We start from the raw sequence: 19,428 nt of genomic DNA on the forward strand, positions 1-19,428 counted from the left end.
CAACTTGAAACTTTTATTAACGACTGAAGATTAAGCTTCTCTCTTTCCCGCTATGCAGGAAAACGAAGTTGATCCAGTAGCTGCTCCCGGAAGTGCGCCTAGTACTAAAATGTGTGTGCGCGTCCAAACTCCCCCAAACCTGACTGAAGCGTTATCAATATCGAAAGTCTTGAAGCCAAAGCTGTACGCCAATAAAGGTTGATTCTCATGCAAGGATTGCTGCTCCTGATTGTTATGTAAACGCGACTGGTTGTACATATTGCAAGGCGCGATCGTCGTTGGCGAAGCCATTCCATCATGATACAATTTCACTGGTTCTCCCTCATGAGAAGTCTAAGACAAGTGATCCTAATCTCCGCACTGTCCAGAGTTGTTTTGATACCAGGCCCAGTGGTTACCAAAGTGTCTGCATTGGTACTTAGTTGAAGAGGTATTGTCCGCTAGTAATTCTGGTTAGTTCCCGTTCTTCGGACTTATTGCGATGGTCTTCTTTTACGTTGGCAGTAAATAAAGGCTTCAGATCCTGTGTCAGTAGGGCAGCAATTGAAGTTCTTGTGGCACTCAGCTGAGGCTAACGTTGGCGAATCAAATCGTTAAGTTGCCTGGCGGTTGTGCTTATCCCTAAGATCCTTGTGGAGTTGAGGGTCTTGCTGGGCACTTGGGGTTGCGAAGACTACAGCTAAGGTGGTGGAAATGGAGAATCTTATTGTGATTGTTGCTGTGGTTTGTATTGAAGGTGAGGATGATTGTGATGCCGAGAAGAGTATGTCAACTATGATGGCTTGGCTACTATCTCAAGCTTTATAGTTGCTCTTACCCAGCGAGGGGCTTTGCAGAGCTTATGCGCAAACCCAGCTGAACCGAATTGAGGACTTATTGTAGATATGCGAGATAATATCCGGCGTATTGTGCTTCGCAGAAGACTTCGTTCATCGTGTGGGGCGGGCGAGCGGGAGCGGTTAGTACCATTTGGTTTTCTCCTCGGGACCATCATGGTCTAGGTGTGATGCCTATGGTGGCTTGAAGAGCTGGAGGCTGAAACCAGAAAATCGGCATCTGAGAGCTGGGTGCATTCCTCGACGCTTCCAGATTTTGCGGGGAATATAAGCAAACTTAATTATGGTGCGGGCACTTTTCATTAGTCTAACTAGAAGGGAGAATTCAGCAACTTCAAGTTTCAGAGCAGTTGGGCGAATGGAATGAAGAAGATTCTCCCCCGGAGATTCACTGGCGCTATGCTGAGATGTATGTCATGAGAAAAATAATACATCGGTCTCTCATGGGGCTATGCTGTTGAGGAGGTGTTAGCCATCGTCTTTTAGATCGAGTCGGGCTCGTACACATAGTGCCCAGTACCGTCAGAGACAAGGTAGACTAGCCCGAGAGCGGACGATGAGAGTTATTAGTTTCTACTACGTAAAGAATACACGGCGTAGTAGAAAGTTTAAAGTCCGCGTCGGACCGGGCGTCAAAGCAGTAAGAGGCTAAACGGGTTTACGTATCTGATTGAGCGGTTGGCCGAAAGGCTTGTTTCGTGTTGCTGAAGCGGGCTATCCCGTTAATCCAGGGAAATCCCTCATATCCTTTCGACACACATCTACCCTGTACGATTGCAGCATCAGTCCCAAGACAAGCGTGAAGCGCGGCTAGGATCTGTCGCCAGGATCTACAACCCCATATCGACCCATTTGCGTTGATCTAGGGCTTCCGAGATGATGACATCTGTCGTCGTGGTCATCCAAACCCTCGAATCGAGCCCGTGCTCAAAAACCGCTCCATCTAAAGACTATGACTCAAAAATGGGTTGGCACGTACTTGAGTGTCTGATGCCGCGTGTCCGGATTCTGATTCGAGATGGGGTTGAGAATTATCACAACCCAAATGAAGCAAACTATATAGTGTGATGAAATCCAGCATCCGCAGCAGCCTCGCGCGCTGAGGATGATGCGCGGTAACTGGTACGACCCAACCAGTTATTCCAGTGTTGGAACCAGACTGGACATCCCTGCTGGAACGGGTCCGTCAAGCCAGGCTATTCAATCACTGTCACTTGCGCCGTTTGTTGTGTTCATCAACCTCGGTTGGAACTATTCTGTGTGCTCGTCCTGTTGGAAGCGAAGCCGGCGAACATCAAAGACTCCTGCGCGATCGAAAGCTGACCGTGAACCACCAACGAGGCCACTCTAGGATCTGGGTTTGGCTCAATCATAGCAGAATGGGGGATGATGTGATTCAGCTTTACGCAAGCGAGCGATGCGGCGATATCTTGAAATCAAAAGGACCTCGCAAGGAAACGGGCAGAAGCCAAAGTGGCCAGATCGAGGCTCAGTCGGCCAAATTATGTGCACTATATTATGACGTCATTGCTCAACGCAGCAAGATTGCCAGGTCGACGGCTATGGAACGTGCCAGCACGGTGTATGCTACCGACGGTGGAGAAGGACTCGGGAGCGGCGGGCCCGAGTGATACCTAAGGTAGTGTAATACTGCCGCTGCCAGCATTCATTACATTACATACATGATAGTCTGTTTACTGTCCCTTCTCTTTGTCTCTGTTATCCACCTGAACTACTCGAACTAACATTCCTACCTCATTTAGCAACCTCAATCATTTTACGAAACCTCAGCTCCCCCTTTACATAATAGATTCTTCTTAAATTCTGTAACGGGCAAGTCAACTAGGTATGAAAATAGTGCTCTTCATGAGGCAGGTCTGGTATTGAACAGAAGCTGAATCTTGGCTTCTGCCACTCAGTGACGAGAAGCCAGCTAAATGGAGGCCCCTTCTTCTTGAAACCCGGCCCTCGTGGGCTGCGGCGCTTCTCCGCCACAATGGCTCTATGACAACTTCAGCTTCATTCTAACATGCTGGGAATCGCCCCACTAGCTTCGACTGCCCGACGGCGTCCGGTCTACAGGTATGCGAGCTGCTCTCGCTATGCTTGAGAGTGCGAGAGTGGGCGCCGGAAATATATGCATGATCAATCGTAGCTCCTTAATTGCAGCATGTGGTGTGCGGCACATCTTCGTGTTGGCCTGCGCCGATATCTCACAGACTATCTCGGCGAAGTCGGCGATGTGTTAGTCGAAAAGAGCAAAAGAAAGTTTCGGTGACTGACCTACATGTCCAGCGTCATTTCGGCGTCCGCGATTAGTGTATAAGAAACTCTATAATGGTCGCATTTTGGTCACGCGCAAGGGCCAGGGCTAGGGGGAAGGGGTGAATATTACTACATTAAGACCTATTTTAAGGCTGCTGACATCTTAATACCAACAAAGCTTCTTTCGTGCTGGAAGGAGAATACTATGGAATGACCCCTGCTCGATCCGAAAGCGAGTATGACTCTAGTGATTGAATGTTACGGACGAGTGCACTTGTCTGCGTTCGTAGGTATTATATCCCACATCGAAGGACTCAGAGTTTCTGCCTATGTCGTAAATGAAGAAAGGATTAATTGATTGCCCAGCAGCTCGACCGGAATTAACGCGAGGAGAGTTTCAAATGTTCCTGGTCCTGAGCTGAGCTTCCTCGAGGTCTTTTTCGGCATTGGGGGATTCTGGTTCACGAGCAGACTGAGCAGACCGCGTGCTGGGACTATTTAAGAAGCTCGAGAGCTCAAGTCGACAGCGCTCAATAGCAGCCCTACCACCAGATCTCACATTTCTAACACTGACATATATCATCAGTCGCTCAGTAAACATGCGTTTCCACCCCGCTGCTGCCCTCGCTATCCTAGCGGCCACCACTAGTTTCGCTGCACCGCTCAGCTCCTCTAAAGCCTCCATCGACCAGGCCAACGTCGAGGTCCAAGAGAGGTACAGACTCTGCGGGACCCCGAGCAAATCAGACTTCACTAAACGGATAACTCTAGGAACTTGCAGGACCTTTCGTCAGCGGCAGAGGACCTCAATGGTCTCGTAAAGTAAGGATCCGCCATTATTCATATTGATACGTTCCAACTAACCTTCGCATCAGGCGGCTTCCTGATAGTGGACGTTATTCGTTCACTTTTTCAACCCACTTGAGGGGTAGCAAGGAAGAGCTTGACGGCGTTGACCTGTTCTTGACCTACAGTGAAGGGGAGATCCATGTCACCGTGGAAAATGGCCTGGATAAGGAAATTGTTGCCTACATAGAGGCTTTCGACTTTCATAATTCCTCCAAGAGCAAAGATATCATGGCCAAGAACGTCGGGGCCGGCAAGACGGTCGAGACGACTCTAAAGGTTAATGTGGATTTCGAACTGTGGGCTAGGGGCAAGTTCTCCTGGAGGTCGAACTACTAAAGTGCGAAGAGTCTGAGAGACAAAGGGACGCTTGGTAATCAAAACGGCTGGAGGTTTAAAATTCTTTTCTTTGTGGAGGGATATTTAGACAGGATGTTGGACAAGAGAGTCGGTAGATGGAGGTTCTCATTAACTGGCTGTTCCGGGAATCGCGCTACTTCTTTTGTGGTGGAAGGCAAAGCGAACCGGAATTGTGCATTCAACGTGCATGCGTCGGGAGAGAGGTGATGCTACTGCAAATGATACTTATTAGCCACGAGAGTGGTGTAAGTACTTATTTACAATAGTGGTACCTCGAGCAAATCACTTGGAATAGTTACACCATTTAGATAACATTGAAAGCAGTCTATCAACTAACCTCATGTACCTTGATGAGCCTAGGTGCTCATTTTTCAATCTCTTGCAAATGCGTTTACTGGTTTGAAAATGTGATAAGTACAGCCTTCCATCGTCCTAGGCGACACCGCCTGGCGCGTACTGGTTTCTACCTTGTCTGGGCAAGGGCCATGTCCTCAATCAGTGTGGCGGGGTCTGGAATATTCCCGCCAATATTGCGTGTTTGTTAGAGCATCGAGACACCACGAAAGGCGAACCATTTTGCAGAACTCTTCATCCTATATGCGCCCAAGCACTCCTCCGGCCACTGTTTGTCTGCGAGGAGACTCTGCTAGGTCTGTTAATTCACCGGCTTCGGGGAGTACCCCGTGCCCACGTGGTGGGGATAGGGATATCTGCTAGCCCCGAACTGAATATTTTGCGAACTGCCTGGCATAGCGCGAATGGGGTGTCTTTTTCCGATCAGACGGTAGACCCTCGTCCGGGATGCGGCCAAGATCCGGAGGTCTTGTTACGGCGGAGCCTGAGGCGGGTCCCGGCCTTTGAGTGGGGCTTGCGGGGAAGTTGAGCTTCGTTTGGCAGCACCTACCCCACTTACGGCGGCCAGGGCTGCGACGATGACCCAATTGCGGATCGCGGTAGGGCTCTTTCCATTCTTAATCAAGTTCTCAAAGGGCCCGGATCACAAGGAAGTTGGCATCTTTCGCGATCTGTTTTCTAGAACCGCCAAAGCTAGCGACGACATTATCAACAAATCGGGCGATGGTCAGGATGACGTCTGGTCCTTTCGTGTCTCGTACTGTCTAACTTCTTCGTCGAGAGCTGACATGACAGAGCCCATGGCGGGCCTGGTTATAGTTGTCGTAGAGATTACAGGCCCCTTTGACGTCCCTCTGACGTCAGTCGCGGCGTCAGGCTGGCCTCCCGTGATGCTGAGTCGAGTCGGTTCTGCACTGATATCGCGGTGGCGCTTGGCTTTTACGGTAGGTTTTGGCTCTGAAGATAGCTCAGAGCTACGGAAAGGGCCGACGAGTGAAGCCAGCACGGATCTGATGCCGGCGCTGACTATGGGATACCGACCATTTGTAGTTTCTCTTTTTGAGCGTTTCTGAAGTACTTTTTCCCTCTCGGGGTTTAGTGAATTCATCTTTGCTTTCGCTTTAGATCGAACGTACCGGATGTGTAGATATAGTGCAGGTGTTCTGAAGGTGGCTAGTAACTTGACTTGTGATGCTATCTGAGGGAAACGAAGCAAAGAGCTTTGAGAGCTGTCCAAACAATATTATAGAGATGGGCGATTTATTAAAAGTCCATGTAATGACAATGCCAAGATCACACTGTTTAATCACTCTATGTGAAGCATGTTTTGTATGAATAGCCGGATTCAGCCAGATATACCCTCTCTATCCCGCATTACCATTTGCCAAGCAGGCTGCCTCTGAAGCTTTTTGTTATCATTACAAAGCATGCTCACAAAATATAGACAAAAAACATTCCTCTAGCTTGACCCACTAAGAACTCTGAATAGAATGGGGTGTTTTTTCTTCCTCCAAGACAAGGATTCAAATTCGGATGGCATCAGGTAATATCGAACGTGGTTGAGGTTTTCAGATGGAATTCGGTTCTTGATGTGAGCATGCCAAAGTCAAGGCTGAAAGTCAAGGCTGAACTTGAAGGAGGTAATAAAGTAAGACGATTAAGGAATGGAAGAGACGTCTGCATGTACTAATGAGCTATATGAAAGATTCCGATATCGGAGCATGCCCAAGAAATTGAAATACAACATGATTGTTGAGCTGCGATGGTTGTTTTTCAATTTTATTAGATGCTCACCCACAGAGTGTATCACTCAATGTAGGGAAAAGGCCCAATTCGGGAAAAGGAAAAAAGGATTAAATCGCAGCTTGGTGATCAATCCAGTTACTACTACATTCAACAAATGAAGCAAAATATAGGACGAATGGTCCTATTGAGCACTATTGCTCTGTGAACTTTTCTCAAGTTGACGGCTGATTTAAATCAATAACAATCCGTTCCATCATCGGTAACTTGAAATCAGCTCGAGGAGAAAGATTTCTAACCACAGCTTGTGGTTTCCTTTAGTTCTCCGTGCTCCCTCTTCTGATTCGTTGCCATTAGGTCCACCAATTTCAATCCCCGCACACCAAAACCACGAACGCTTGAAACGCACCCAACGCCTCGCGACGATGATAAACCCAAGCGAAGACAATCTCAAACAGAGCTCCGGACGAGCTCACCATGATTTCCAAAAGACTGTCCAAATATTGGACCCGAAACTCGTGCCGTCTGCGGAAAGTGGCGCTCCCCGACGGAGGCTGATCATCGTGGGCGATGTTCACGGGCGAGTTTCACAGCTCCAAAAGCTCTTGGAAAAAGTCGGCTTCGATAAGGATGCGGGAGACCACCTCGTCTTCACCGGCGACCTCGTCAACAAGGGCCCCGACAGCTCGGGCGTGGTGCAGCTCGCCATGGACCTCGGCGCCAGCTGCGTCAGGGGCAACAACGAGGACCGCGTGCTGGCGGCACGTGGGTTCATCGAGCGCGGCGTGGTGATTGGCCCTACGGGCGATGACGGGAAACTCTTTTTCGAAGACAGCAAGGAGAAATTGCCGGCGGATATCCCGTACGCCGTGTCGAGCGACTACGTCACTGCGACCCAGCTTTCCGGAGAGCAGGTATCCTGGCTCTCGTCTCTGCCTCTCATTCTGCAACTCGGGCCATTCAAAGGCGCCAAGAGCTGTCCCTGGAATGCCGGGTCCGTTGTGGTTGCACATGGTGGTCTGGTACCGTTGGTCCCGCTGGAGGAGCAGGATCCCTGGGCTGTCATGAACATGCGCAGCCTTGTGTACCCAACCGACGGCGCTCATCCGGAGAATATTGAGGTGGCTCTTGCGAAAAGGATCAAGACCCGCCTATGTCGACGTGCGGCATTCCAAGCTACAAAGGATGAGAGACTCGACGGTGAACTGGCGCGAGTCTTGAGCTTGTGGGATAGTGAAGAGACTTCAAAGATTTCAACCGTTCAGGAGGGAAGGACCATACCCATTGAGCTCAAGGATGGGAAGCGCTGGAGAGATGCCTGGAACGAGACGCAGAACATAACTGAAGAACCAGAGAATCGCTCGGTGGTTGTGTATGGTCACGATGCCAAGGAAGGGCTTCAGGTGCAACCAGACGTAGAAGTACCGGAAACATTCAAGGAGAAGGGAATCAGAGGACTGTGGACTAGATATGCGTTTGGTTTGGATTCTGGCTGCGCGTATGGAAAGGAGCTCTCGGCGATGGTTATTGAAACGAACCCAGACAGAAGCGATATTGTGCATCGCATAGAGCAGGTTGACAAGGCTGAGGCATGAGAGGTGGGCGGGTTTCGAATTAACAGGATGGTGTAAGCTGGATAGTTCCCTTTGACTTGCCATGTCACCTCCCCTACTTAATTTCGCTTCCTGTCGTTCTCATTCATTTCTTGGATACCAGTTCTTGCAAGAGTCAAGGAAATGTGTTGACTGTGGCGAGTAGAGAGCACGCAAGGGAGAGGAAGTTGAATCAAATTGGGTTTATCAAGTCGTTGTGTGTCAGGTTGTCGATTCAGCACTTACTACATGATCGACGTGTGTGTCAAGCCTGTATAAGAACGGCAGGGTGACAAGGTGCTATATCATGATCGTCTCAAGCACCAGGGAGAGAACAATGAGAAGCTGGGTGCTCAGAAACATACTACGTACGGATACGCGTCTGAAAATGCAGGCGATGAATCTACTTTTGGTAAATTCCATACATACCGTAGGTACGATATACTCCGTGTAATCGAGCTTGCTGCTTACCATTTGTCTACTTTTCAGCCTTTCTTTCTTTCTTTCCTCATTGGCAAGGGTGTATGCGCAGTCAGCAGAAGCATTACTCCGAGTTAAGGACCGTTGCAAGATTATAAGAACGAGAGGCGTCCCATTGAAGAGGTGTCGCAAATTACTTCGTTTACGGTTGACCTTGCTTGTAACCGTCTCTCACCGTCCAAAGTCGACAAACGAGCCAGGCACAGACGAGATTGAAACAGGTCACAGTAAAACTCCACACCAACTCTGAACCAGAACGCCTTGGCCGGGCGCTGTTACCTCTTGGCACGAGGTGCTTGGCTCGGCCCTAGGGCGGATGCGGGAGAAGTACGTACAGAGTTATAAGTAGTAAAATAGGCAGGCGTGTAGGTAAGCAGTAGGCACTTACAACCACCGGATAAAACGGATGTCTCGGCACCGCCGGCTCCGTCTCTCAACGTCATTCCCATCTGCCCACTGCTCTCGTACAATACAGCCGTTCTTTCCCCCCCCTCTCATCCGCCATACCCTTCCCCCCTGGTATTTCTTATTCGCGCCCATTTGAAAGGGAACACTATTCCAGCCATCTCGTCGGGAAAGTCGGCTTTGCACCCTACAGAGAATGTCAGATACCGCCGACGATGAACCCGTATACAAACGTAAGCGGGTCGCAAAGGCCTGCCAGACCTGCCGATCCATGAAATCCAAAGTGAGATTAGCCAGTCCATGTCCCTTGCACCCTTCTTCAATACTGCAGATAGGGATGTGCTCATACGGTAGCTTACTCATACGTTTATAGTGTGACGGGAAACAGCCAAAGTGTGGACGATGCGTCGGCTACGGCTATGAATGTGTCTACTCCATAGGAAGGCCTCGTCGTCGACGCGAAAAGGCCTCCGGGAACGGAGATGTCGCCGGAGGAAGTGCCCCGGCCGGCCCTGGCCCGGGAACTGGCACTCACACTGGGCTTCGGACCGCCGTAGATCAGTACGAGGCCCTGGTGCAGCAGCTCATCGCCCAGCTTCCCTCGCAGCAGCAGCAGCAAGACGCTCAGGCGCAGCTCAACACCATCAAGTCGCAGGTTGATCAGGCCGTGAATTCGGCACCAGCAGAGACGACGCCGTCATACTCGCCGGAAGCGGATCACGGACGCCACCAACAACACGACTACCATCCATCGCCGACACCTTCTCTCAAGCGCAGCCAGAGATACTTGGGCGAAGTCAGCGACGTCCACTTCTTTAACGTGATCAAGCGCATCCTGCAGACCAAAGACGCCCCAGGTGGCGGGGCGGACCACGATTTTGACAGCTACGAGCAGGACGGGGACGCCTTGCTTGCCGGGGCAGCCGCGGGAGGGAGGCTGGTGGAGCTCCCGGGTCCCGAGCAGGAGCGCAAGTTCACCGACGTGTACTTTGCGACCATTCACCTCGCGTATCCCTTCATACCCCAGTCCACCTTCTCGAAACTGTGCGACAGGATAGGAGGTGCGCCCAACGGCGGTGATCGTCTGGGCGGCACGGAATCTGCTCTCTATTGTTAGTTTGAACCCACAGCGGCTGCTCATCAACAGCTCCCGAAAACCATCAGGTTGGATGAGCGAGACGGGCTAACATAACCCGTAGATGTTATCTGCGCCATTGGTTCATACTACACGTCGTTTCTAGAGAAGAACTCGGATACCCGCCACTTTCACGGCGTCTACTTCCAGCGTGCACTGGCTCTCGCCGCCTCAACCGCGTCGTCAGATCGGTCAATCAACCAAGTTTCACTGCTCCTGACGCAATGTTTCTACTATCTCGCCGTATCCCGGACGGACAGGTACGTTTACTTTGTCTCAGCATGGTGAAAAGAGTAGGTCTGACGTACACAGCTGCTGGATGACCCTCGGCCAAGCCGTCCGGATTGCCCAAGGCATCGGCCTGCACGTCGAAAAAGACAAGAACAACCCCAGGCACACGGTGGAAACCGAGACGCGCCGTCGGATATGGTACTCCATCTACGTCTTGGACCGTCTACTGTCCCTCCAGCTGGGGCGCCCTGCGGCCGTGCACGAGGACGACTTTGACGTGCCCCTGCCCTCGCGGCGCGCCGACTTCGAGATTGACTGGGAGGCCAGCCACATGGAACTGCCCGTCGAGGAGTCCTCGGGCGGGGACTACTTCCTCGCCGTCATCGGCTTCTCGCAGATTCTGGGCCGCGCGCTGCGAGACGTCTTTGGGCCGAGGCACGCGCAGCTCACTTCTGAGAATGCGCTTAGGACGAGGGATCTGGACCGCCAGCTTGTGGATTGGAAATCCAGGCTTCCGCGACGGCTGCGGTTCGATCTGGGTCATGCGTTTGACCAGAACTTTGCATTCAAAAGACAGGTAAGCGCCTCCAACAATGTGGGCTACGGCTTTGTCTGCAGTGAATGTGTGTATGTGAAACTCGGAACCCAAAGCTGACTGATGGCAGCGGAACATCCTCGCAGTCAAGTTCCACCACCTCCGGGCCCTCCTCCACCGGCCGTACCTGTGCTACCCACTCCTCCGCGGCCTCGATGACACGTCCTCGACCCTGTCCCAGGTAGACTGGCACCTAGTCAGCGTGTCCGAAAAGACGTGCGTCGCCGAAGCGCGGGAGACGGCGCGGCTGCTGCACGGCGTCTCAAGCGAGAAGGACCTGGTCCACGACTTTCCCTGGTGGCAGATGATTTCGTGCCTCTTGTGCGCGAGCTCCATCCTGCTGATATCCAGCACGTTCACGCAGCCCATGGCGGAGGACGAGGCCGTCTTTGACGCCGAGGGCCTGTCCGACGATGCTGAGACGTGTCTCAAGATGTTTGAGGCGCTGAGCTGCAACTCGTCGAGCGCCAAGAGCGCGCGGGACATGCTAAAGGGTCTCAAGGAGTGCGGCGTCGACTGGAAGAGCAAGAACCCGCCGCGGCCTGCCGTGTTCGCCGAGGTGCCGCCGCAGCAGCAGCACGTGTCTGGCAGCTCTATGCAGGCGCAGCAGGCGATGCTGTCGCCTGTGGAGATGAATGCGTTGAGCGGCATACCAGATGCTGCCGCCGCGCACGATATAGGCATGCTCGGTATGGGTGTCGCTCCGCTGGCGCCTGGTCAGTGGCCGGCGGAGATTGTGGACTCGATGGCGTGGTCTGCGCAGTTCTTTGATGCCATTCAGGGGTACGGCAACGGCGAGTGAGGGGCATGATTTGGTGGGAGTAATAATGTTGTAATAACATAATACTGAATGTTGGTTGCCACGCATAGTGGCCATGTATACAAGAAGTCAATGAATGACAGCATCTTGAATGACAGTATCATGAGTTGCCCAACGACACATTCGTCCTCTACAGCAAAGTCGGCGGTGAGGGCCCAGGTGGAGATGTGGATTGATCAGCAGTAAGACTCTGCCATCATTATGCTACATGTATCTCAAGGTTTGATAACTCGTCTTGATATCCTGGGAGTGAGATCATTTCTAAAGATACGAGTCCCGAGGTTGAAGGTAAAGTTGGCGGGAGACGCAGGTGATGGGCCAGAGCTGCACCTTGCCAACATGAAGGTACGTACCCAGGTAAACTGCCGGGCGGGAGCTTCGACCCCCGGTCGGCCCAGGCGGCGGGGCAATCAGCCGCGAGCAATGACGAGCCAGCACCGCCGGCTGCACCCAATCACCCCGCAACCGAACCCCCAAAAATCAATCCCAAATCTCAATCTCAAACCCGAAAGTAAACAAAGTCATCCTCCCCCCCCCGGCCCCCGTCCGCCTCAGTCCCGGATCCAACACCACCTCCGTCCGACGTCACGACACTGAATCCTTCCAACCTACTCCGTTCCTCGCTCGACGCCGACAACCACCGTCAATCAATCGATCACTCCGAGCTGTCAACACCCAACCGCCACGATGGGCTCCGACGCCAAACCTGCCAGAGCCACCAAGGCCACCAAGGCCGACAAGTCGGACAAGGAGGACAAGTCCAAGGTGCACAAGCTGGCCCTCAAGGGAAGCGCCAAGCTTGTGGCCGAATTCGTCAGTCTCTTCCCGCGCCCAGGCTGTCATTGCGTCCCGAGCTAACTCTTTTACCTACAGTTCCAATACTCGATACACACCATCCTGTACGAAGCTTGATTCCCCCAATAGCTCGCCAACATGCGCCGGTTCGAATACTGACCTATTCCCAAACAGCTTCCAACGAGGTGTCTATCCGGCAGAAGACTTCTCAGCGTACGTCTAGCATTATACTCTTTTCCCCTTCTCCCGCGATAAGCAACCCACTGACAATACCCCCCGCACAGCGTCAAGAAATACGGCCTCAACATGCTAGGTTCGACCAGACTCCCTCCCATCCCCATCCCGCCATCGCATCCTCCTCCTCCCTGTTCCCTGCCACTCTCCTCTTCTTCCCCCAGCAAAGTCCCCCGCCAGCTAACCAACGCGCTTCCCCCCCCTCCAGTCTCCTCCGACGACCAGGTCCGAGCCTACATCAAAAAGATCATGTCCCAGCTAGACCGCTGGATGCTCCGCGGCAAAATCTCCAAGCTCGTCATCGTAATCACAGACAAGGACACGGGCGAACACGTCGAGCGCTGGCAATTCGACGTTGAAATATTTGGCAGACCCGCCAAATCAAAGTCATCCAAGACCTCCAAATCCTCCTCCTCTTCCTCCTCCTCCTCAAAACCAACAGACCAAGAAAACGCCGCATCACCCGCGGAAGACGCCGCCGCCGCCGCCCCCGAAAAAACAGAACAAGAAATCCAATCCGAAATCGCAGCCATCTTTCGCCAAATCACCGCCTCCGTCACCTTCCTGCCCCAGCTCGACGGTGACTGCACCTTCAACGTCCTCGTCTACGCCGACGCCGACTCCGAGGTGCCCGTCGAGTGGGGCGACAGCGATGCCAAGGAGATTGTCAATGGCGAGCGCGTCCAGCTGCGCGGGTTTAGCACCAGCAACCACCGCGTTGATACACTCGTCAGCTACCGCCTCGCTGATTAGGACATGGGCAGTCAGTCAGTCCGTCCCATGTGACTGGTCGCAGTCAGGGTGTATGATGGCATAAATGGTGGTGGTGGTGCTTCTTTTACAGACGATGCATACCACCAGGGAGAAAAAAAGTCGAAGAAATGGGGGCAAATACCATGGATCTGTGTGTATGTACTATGATATGTGTGCGGCGTCGGGGCGTTTTGGTGGTGTCTTCAGTCAACTCCGGTAGAATAACCACTGGATTATGTTGCCATGAGAAAAAAAGAGTTACAACAGGACTGGCAGTCTTTGGTCTCTGGAAAAAAGTCCTTTCTTGACAATGGATGGCTACATAACTAGCCCTGAACCTCCCTTTTTTCGTTTCTACTCCCTACTATTGGATGCACTCGCTGTCTCTGTCTCGTCTCTGATCTTCAGTAAAACCACCGCTCCGCCAATGCTGTAATGCAATCATCCCCCGTTTCCCCGTTTCCCCTCGGATGCATCCATGAACCCTATCTCACCACCGCCGTCACGAATTGCGCAGGACTACCTCAGTGTGAGCCTGGCTCTATTTTCCGTCATGACCACCTTTTCTCCAACCCCTAAAAACGCCTTTCTTGGTACGCCAAATCCAACCTAAACACGCTTGAAGAAGTAGACGTAGGCAAATTTTCTCATCTCCTCAATCTCGCCCGCCTCGACTACCTTTTCATCATTGAAAAGAACCCAAGTGGGTTGGTTGTTGACCTCCTTGCGAACGAAGGCGACGTAGTGACTGCGAAAAATGTTAGCAAACTCTGGGTAAAGTTTTCGCCTCATGGTAGCTGTTGTCCACATACCCAGCATGGATGCTTGTGCCCTTGTGGCAGGCAATAGACTGGAGCTGGTACTTTGCAGGAGTAGCCGCGCTGCCGGCGTCCGTCTTGGGAGCAGCAGTATCAGCTCCGGCGGCTGGGGCTTCGTCGTCAAAGATGCCCTGGTCTTCTGGGTGACTAAAGAGCCACTCGACAGCTCGCTCCACGTCACCACTCGTCTCACGTAGGGCCTTCTTTGCTTGGGGTACTGAAAAGCCCATGGCACCGAGCATCTCAATCTTTTCCGGATCTGCCGACGCTCCTCCGGCTGCCGCGCCGCCGCCACCACTCAAAACGAGGGGCTCATCAATGTCGGGGTCTTCCATGTGACCAAACAACCACTCCATGGCAGCGTTGGCGTCAGAGTTGCCAGTAGCGTGCAGCGCTCGGTCGCAGCGGTTGCGTCCGAAGCCCATGGCCTCCAACTGGCTAACAGCTTCCGGGTTGGCAACAAAAGCCGGAGCGCTATTCTCAGGCTCGTCGGGAAGGGTCTCTTCAGAGGACTGCAGACCTTTGGAAAGGTAGTCGTCCAGGAGGAAGGGCTCGTCGGGAACGATGACGGGAACGTCAATCTTGACAGGGACCCAGTTGATGACTGCCATCTTTCGGGCATTGACGACCAAGTTCTCGGGGAGAGTCTTGAACAAGGAGCGCTTAGTGTAGCCATCCTTGCTGCCGCATGCGGAGCAGGTCAGCTCAACGACCTCCTCTGCCGTGAAGTTGTCGAGACACTGCTTGAGAGTCACGGCCTTGTATGCGTCTGCCTTGGTCTCCTCACCCTCGACAGCCTGCTCTTTCTCTAAAGGAACGTCGATAAAGATATTGTCTTGGTCGTTAGTTGAATACCGCACCTTTTTGCATCCCAGGCACTGCAGCCGCTGCTCCAGAGTGAACCGGAATGGCTGGGTCGGATCGCCGAGATCGGAGGGGTGCTGAGACCGAGTGACAAGCTTGAAAATGTGCTGCAGCAACTCGAAAGCATCCTGCTGCCGCATAGTCGAGAACTCTTCGTGGCCTCTTCCAATCAGATGCTTCAACATGGCCGGGGCCAAGCCCTTTTGGTGCGAGATCTCGGGCGAGTGCTCAGATGCAGCCACGTCTGAATCGGGTTTTGAGTACCGACCCGAGAGCAGGCCGTCTGCAATCTTGCGAAGCTGGGTCTCCAAGTCTGCCGCAGGCTCCTGTATATTGGGAAGGTCGCGGTCGGGCAAGTAATACCGGTTCTTGAAGGCAGGGGTATCGAAGAGACACTGAACGATGCTGGCAAGGTAGCAGCTGTTGCCCAGGTTCTTGAGGCCGGTCAAACCAGCGCCGAACAGAGGCTTAAGCTCCTTGCCGTCCTCTGTGGTCATGCTGAAGTCCCAGCGCAGGTTCTGCTCAATCTGCATCTCGGTCAAGCTCTTCTCCGTTTTTTGTTGGTTCGCCAGGTTGATGCCCCAGTGTGCCAGGTGCTGGCCAAGATCGCCGTCAATTCGCTCTTCGTCGCACTTGTAGCAGTAGACGTCGGCCGTTCCCTCGGGGGTGATGGAACCAAGCTTGACAGCGACGCCGTGACCGGACTGATCCGAGTGTGCGAGGGCGTGAGAATTACCGTCGACACCGCCCATCTGCTTCCGCCCACAGCCCAGGTTTCCACAATCCAAGCAAAGCCACAGGTTCTCATGCAGATCGCATGCGGAGCAGTGTCCAAGATCACCAGACTGGATGGTTCGTGATTCGGCCTGCTGCATTAGGAGGATGTGCTCGCAGCTCGTAAGCTCCTGCTCCCATGCCTTTACCTCCTCCTTCCTCGAAAAGGTATTCGCCTTCATGATGCCGTCCACAATGTGGGCAAGCTTGTCGCTCGTCTTGTCCAGCTCCTGGTTGCATTCGAGACACTTGACAGTGGTTATGGTATCGTATCGATCGGCCTCGGTCTCGGCGGCGATGGCGAGCTTGGACATCTTCAGGGGAGGTTCATCTCGCACAACGACTTTGCGAGTGCGGCGGATGTTGAGAACGAGCGGGTGGCTCCAAAGCTGTCGGTGGAGTTGTGCATGGTTGCGGTCACCCGCACAGCCGCCGTTGAAGCACTGGAGACAAACATCGACACCGGCAGAGTCGTCCTGGTTGGAAAGGTCAGCAAGCAGTAGAAGTAAGTTATTGGCGGGTGATGCACACAATGGAGTCGAAGCACTGGGTGCAGTCTTCTCGGTAAACGGAGTTGAAAGGCGCAGGCGGCTGGAGCGCTGTGCCAAAGTCAGTCAGTCAGCCTCAACGTAATAAACGGAGCTAAGAGGAAGATAGACCAGGGTAGATTTACCTGCAGCTATAGACTCAAGATGCGGGCACGCCATGGTGGGAGTGATCCAGAAGGCTTCCAGGATGAGTTTGTCGTCTCTAAGATACCTTGTGTGGGGTTGGTCCGCGAATCTGGAGGTGTATGCGACAGGAGGAGGTAGAAAGAGGCTGACGGGGCGATGGTTCTATGTCTTGGTTGTGTTCAGCCTCGCAGTCGATACATACGCAGAGCAGGCAGCCAACGAGAGGCGACAGAGCTGAACAACGAGGTGAAAGGCTGTGCTTGAGCTAAAGCTGATGCAGACGAGGAGAAAGTGGTGGTGGAATGAGTGCCCCGCGTTAGGTTGAGTTACAGGGACATGGTGCCTGGAGTTACTTTGGCAGCTCCAGTCCATTCACTTAAGGTGACTGTGATGGGCGGGTCCATTAGCTCAGCTTCGGAGGGGAGCACAGTGTGGCGTGCACCTCACGTTTTGAGGATTACGTAGTGAGGTGGAGAAGCTAGAGCAGAGTGTGCATGGATGGATACATCCATATCTGTCTTTACGTGCATGTCCGTAGCTAGAGGTCATTCTTGCTACATATGCGGAGCCCTCTTTGGTGATGAAATGCATGTAAGCAGCTTCCCCGGACTTAGGCTGCCATTGGGAGCGGACATGCACAAATGCGTCAGAGTCAGCGAGCACGGAGGTGGCGTAAGGTATCTAATCAGATTTAATCTCCTTCGTTGGCGAGAACGGCGAAGACCATGACAAATTGTTGCCGCCCCGTCAGGCCCCGTCATGCCCCGGCAAACTCGTCAGCTGTCCCCACCACAGCACACGCAGCTATCGATTTCCCATTTTGCCAGCTGGTAGAATGGTGCACCTTCGCCGTGTGGGTCCGATAAGGCAGAGTCACGACGTGGACTGCTGAGGAGACGCGGCATCCATTTATCCAATCAGATCTCTCCGTTTCCACAGGGTGTGGATCAGATAACGGGCTGGCCTGCAGCTCTGGCACTCTGACACTCTCAAAAGGCACTAAAAAAGAACTACCTTAGAGAGCAACAGGGCCCTGGGACCCTCGGCGCTGTGAGGCGGATGAAATTTTGTCTTCTCCGAGGCGCCGAGCCCATCCACTGGAAGCGTCCACTATCCATGACTTAATGCATGGTCATTGAACGCTCCTATTGGCCCGTCGGCTTCTGCTACCCCCCGAGATCGCCATCGTTCTCCGTCACAAGTCCCGCAGCCATCTCCAACAATTTCCATTTATCCTTCCAGCTAAATCCTCGCCTCCCCCCTCGACACCTCAATTCTTTGCCAAACGCAGATTGCTATATCGACCACCTTTTGTCGCCATCGCCATCTCAACTCATCACAGATACCCTAAATCGACCTGTGCGACTCCTCTCGTACCAGCAAAAGCTACCCAAACCCGACAGTCAGCGATCTGCACCTCGTCGAAAAATCACCAGTCCGAAACTCGATCAAAATGTTCTCCAGATCCCTTCGTGTCGCCTCTCGCAGGGTCCTTGCGACCTCTGTCCGCCCTTCTACCCTGCCCGCCCGTCAGCTTGCACCTGCTGCTACCGTCGGCGCGACGAGAGGATACCATGAGAAGGTCCTGGATCAGTATGCAACCCTTGATATCCCAATGGGAAGAAGGAGAGTGTTAACTCGAGGTGTACAGCTACTCCCGTCCCCGTAACGTCGGTTCCATGCCCAAGGGCGACCAGGACGTCGGCCAAGGTCTCGTCGGTGCGCCTGCTTGCGGCGATGTCATGAAGTAAGCTATCCTCGGTTCACACCCTCGAAATGACAATCCTATTGTACGGGACGTTGGGGTCGTGGCGGCGTGCATTCGAGCCCCAAAACAAAGCGCCGCCTCCCCTCCCACGACCTGCGACCTGACGTGCATCACCTGTCATCCGCGACTCCGATTTTCACATCTTTTTGCCATCACGTTACATGCGCTGACAAACTCGCTAGGCTCAACATTCGTGTCGACCCCAAGACCAACACCATCTCCGACGTCAAGTTCAAGACCTTCGGCTGCGGATCCGCCATCGCTTCCTCAAGCTACCTTACCGAACTTGTCCGGGGCATGACGTGAGTGACCTCGCATTTGTCATATTGATCGCACCGGTGCTAACTTACCCTCAAGCTTGGAGCAGGCCGGCCGCGTCAAGAACACTGAGATTGCCCAGGAGCTCAAGCTGCCCCCCGTCAAGGTACGTGAACGACTGCGTCTACTCTTGCCGTAACGCCCAGCGACTGACACAACACAGCTCCACTGCAGCATGCTTGCCGAGGACGCGATCAAGGCCGCCATCTCCGACTACTACACCAAGAACCCCAACGCGAAGCCCACCAACCTGGCCGGCACCGAGGTCAAAGCAGAGTCTGCGGCCTCCGCTTCCGCATAAACAACATGATCGATACCTTCCTTTCGTCACATGTTATCGGAGTTTGGGTGAGGGGAGCGAAGAGGGGACGTTCTCGGGAGTGAGGCCAAGTGGGCAGGGCAGACTTCGCCAACAAAACGAGAGTTACTGCCGTTTTTTTGTTTTTTTTTCATCGACTTTTTTCAACAAAATCCGGAGTTCGGGAAGGAAATGATAGTTTTTCGCAGGGCTTGTATGGGATGAGAGCTCCCCACGGCGACTGCGGTCGCTACACGAAGGATCGACGCTGCCGCGAAACAGGCCTTCTTTCATGCCCACCAGAAGGCTCGAGGGCAGGGTTGGTTGTACATCAGTGTTGAGAATACCATTTAGTTAGTGGCCAGCTTATAAGCGACCCGACAGAGACGAAATGCCAGAGAACGACATTGTCCTGCCACTCAAACACCACTCTGCGCTTCAATTCATACCAAAAAAAAAAAAACCTTCAC

General features: G+C 53.1%; 7 protein-coding genes across 7 annotated transcripts; 5 read left to right on the forward strand and 2 right to left on the reverse strand.

Moving 5' to 3' along the window:
- Positions 1 to 3,700: 3,700 nt before the first annotated feature.
- Positions 3,701 to 4,286, forward strand: CORC01_03267 (uncharacterized protein; the record flags this gene model as incomplete). The annotated part of the gene is made up of 3 exons (XM_022614917.1): positions 3,701 to 3,816; positions 3,873 to 3,923; positions 3,977 to 4,286. The coding sequence occupies 3 exons, from the start codon at positions 3,701 to 3,703 to the stop codon at positions 4,284 to 4,286; spliced, it is 477 nt and encodes a 158-aa protein (XP_022478653.1).
- A 1,102-nt stretch (positions 4,287 to 5,388) lies between these two features.
- Positions 5,389 to 5,769, reverse strand: CORC01_03268 (uncharacterized protein; the record flags this gene model as incomplete). The annotated part of the gene is made up of 1 exon (XM_022614918.1): positions 5,389 to 5,769. The coding sequence occupies one exon, from the start codon at positions 5,767 to 5,769 to the stop codon at positions 5,389 to 5,391; it is 381 nt and encodes a 126-aa protein (XP_022478654.1).
- A 1,060-nt stretch (positions 5,770 to 6,829) lies between these two features.
- Positions 6,830 to 7,999, forward strand: CORC01_03269 (calcineurin-like phosphoesterase; the record flags this gene model as incomplete). The annotated part of the gene is made up of 1 exon (XM_022614919.1): positions 6,830 to 7,999. The coding sequence occupies one exon, from the start codon at positions 6,830 to 6,832 to the stop codon at positions 7,997 to 7,999; it is 1,170 nt and encodes a 389-aa protein (XP_022478655.1).
- A 1,255-nt stretch (positions 8,000 to 9,254) lies between these two features.
- On the forward strand, positions 9,255 to 11,644 carry CORC01_03270 (uncharacterized protein; the record flags this gene model as incomplete). The annotated part of the gene is made up of 4 exons (XM_022614920.1): positions 9,255 to 9,993; positions 10,081 to 10,276; positions 10,329 to 10,824; positions 10,913 to 11,644. Coding segments are annotated over 4 exons (2,163 nt in total), but the record flags the coding sequence as incomplete, so codon positions are not given.
- A 705-nt stretch (positions 11,645 to 12,349) lies between these two features.
- Positions 12,350 to 13,444, forward strand: CORC01_03271 (HORMA domain-containing protein; the record flags this gene model as incomplete). The annotated part of the gene is made up of 4 exons (XM_022614921.1): positions 12,350 to 12,475; positions 12,536 to 12,561; positions 12,632 to 12,670; positions 12,742 to 13,444. The coding sequence occupies 4 exons, from the start codon at positions 12,350 to 12,352 to the stop codon at positions 13,442 to 13,444; spliced, it is 894 nt and encodes a 297-aa protein (XP_022478657.1).
- A 609-nt stretch (positions 13,445 to 14,053) lies between these two features.
- CORC01_03272 (ubiquitin carboxyl-terminal hydrolase) lies at positions 14,054 to 16,607 on the reverse strand (the record flags this gene model as incomplete). Its single annotated transcript, XM_022614922.1, has 4 exons — positions 14,054 to 14,192; positions 14,257 to 16,376; positions 16,432 to 16,499; positions 16,574 to 16,607. The coding sequence occupies 4 exons, from the start codon at positions 16,605 to 16,607 to the stop codon at positions 14,054 to 14,056; spliced, it is 2,361 nt and encodes a 786-aa protein (XP_022478658.1).
- Positions 16,608 to 18,027: 1,420 nt separating this feature from the next.
- On the forward strand, positions 18,028 to 18,961 carry CORC01_03273 (FeS cluster assembly scaffold IscU; the record flags this gene model as incomplete). Its single annotated transcript, XM_022614923.1, has 5 exons — positions 18,028 to 18,167; positions 18,226 to 18,321; positions 18,525 to 18,644; positions 18,700 to 18,766; positions 18,824 to 18,961. 5 exons carry the CDS (start codon positions 18,028 to 18,030, stop codon positions 18,959 to 18,961), a joined length of 561 nt encoding a protein of 186 aa, XP_022478659.1.
- Between the last annotated feature and the right edge of the window lie 467 nt (positions 18,962 to 19,428).

Source organism: Colletotrichum orchidophilum (genome assembly GCF_001831195.1).
Source record: "Colletotrichum orchidophilum strain IMI 309357 chromosome Unknown Scaffold_19.1, whole genome shotgun sequence".
NCBI lineage: Eukaryota > Fungi > Ascomycota > Sordariomycetes > Glomerellales > Glomerellaceae > Colletotrichum > Colletotrichum orchidophilum.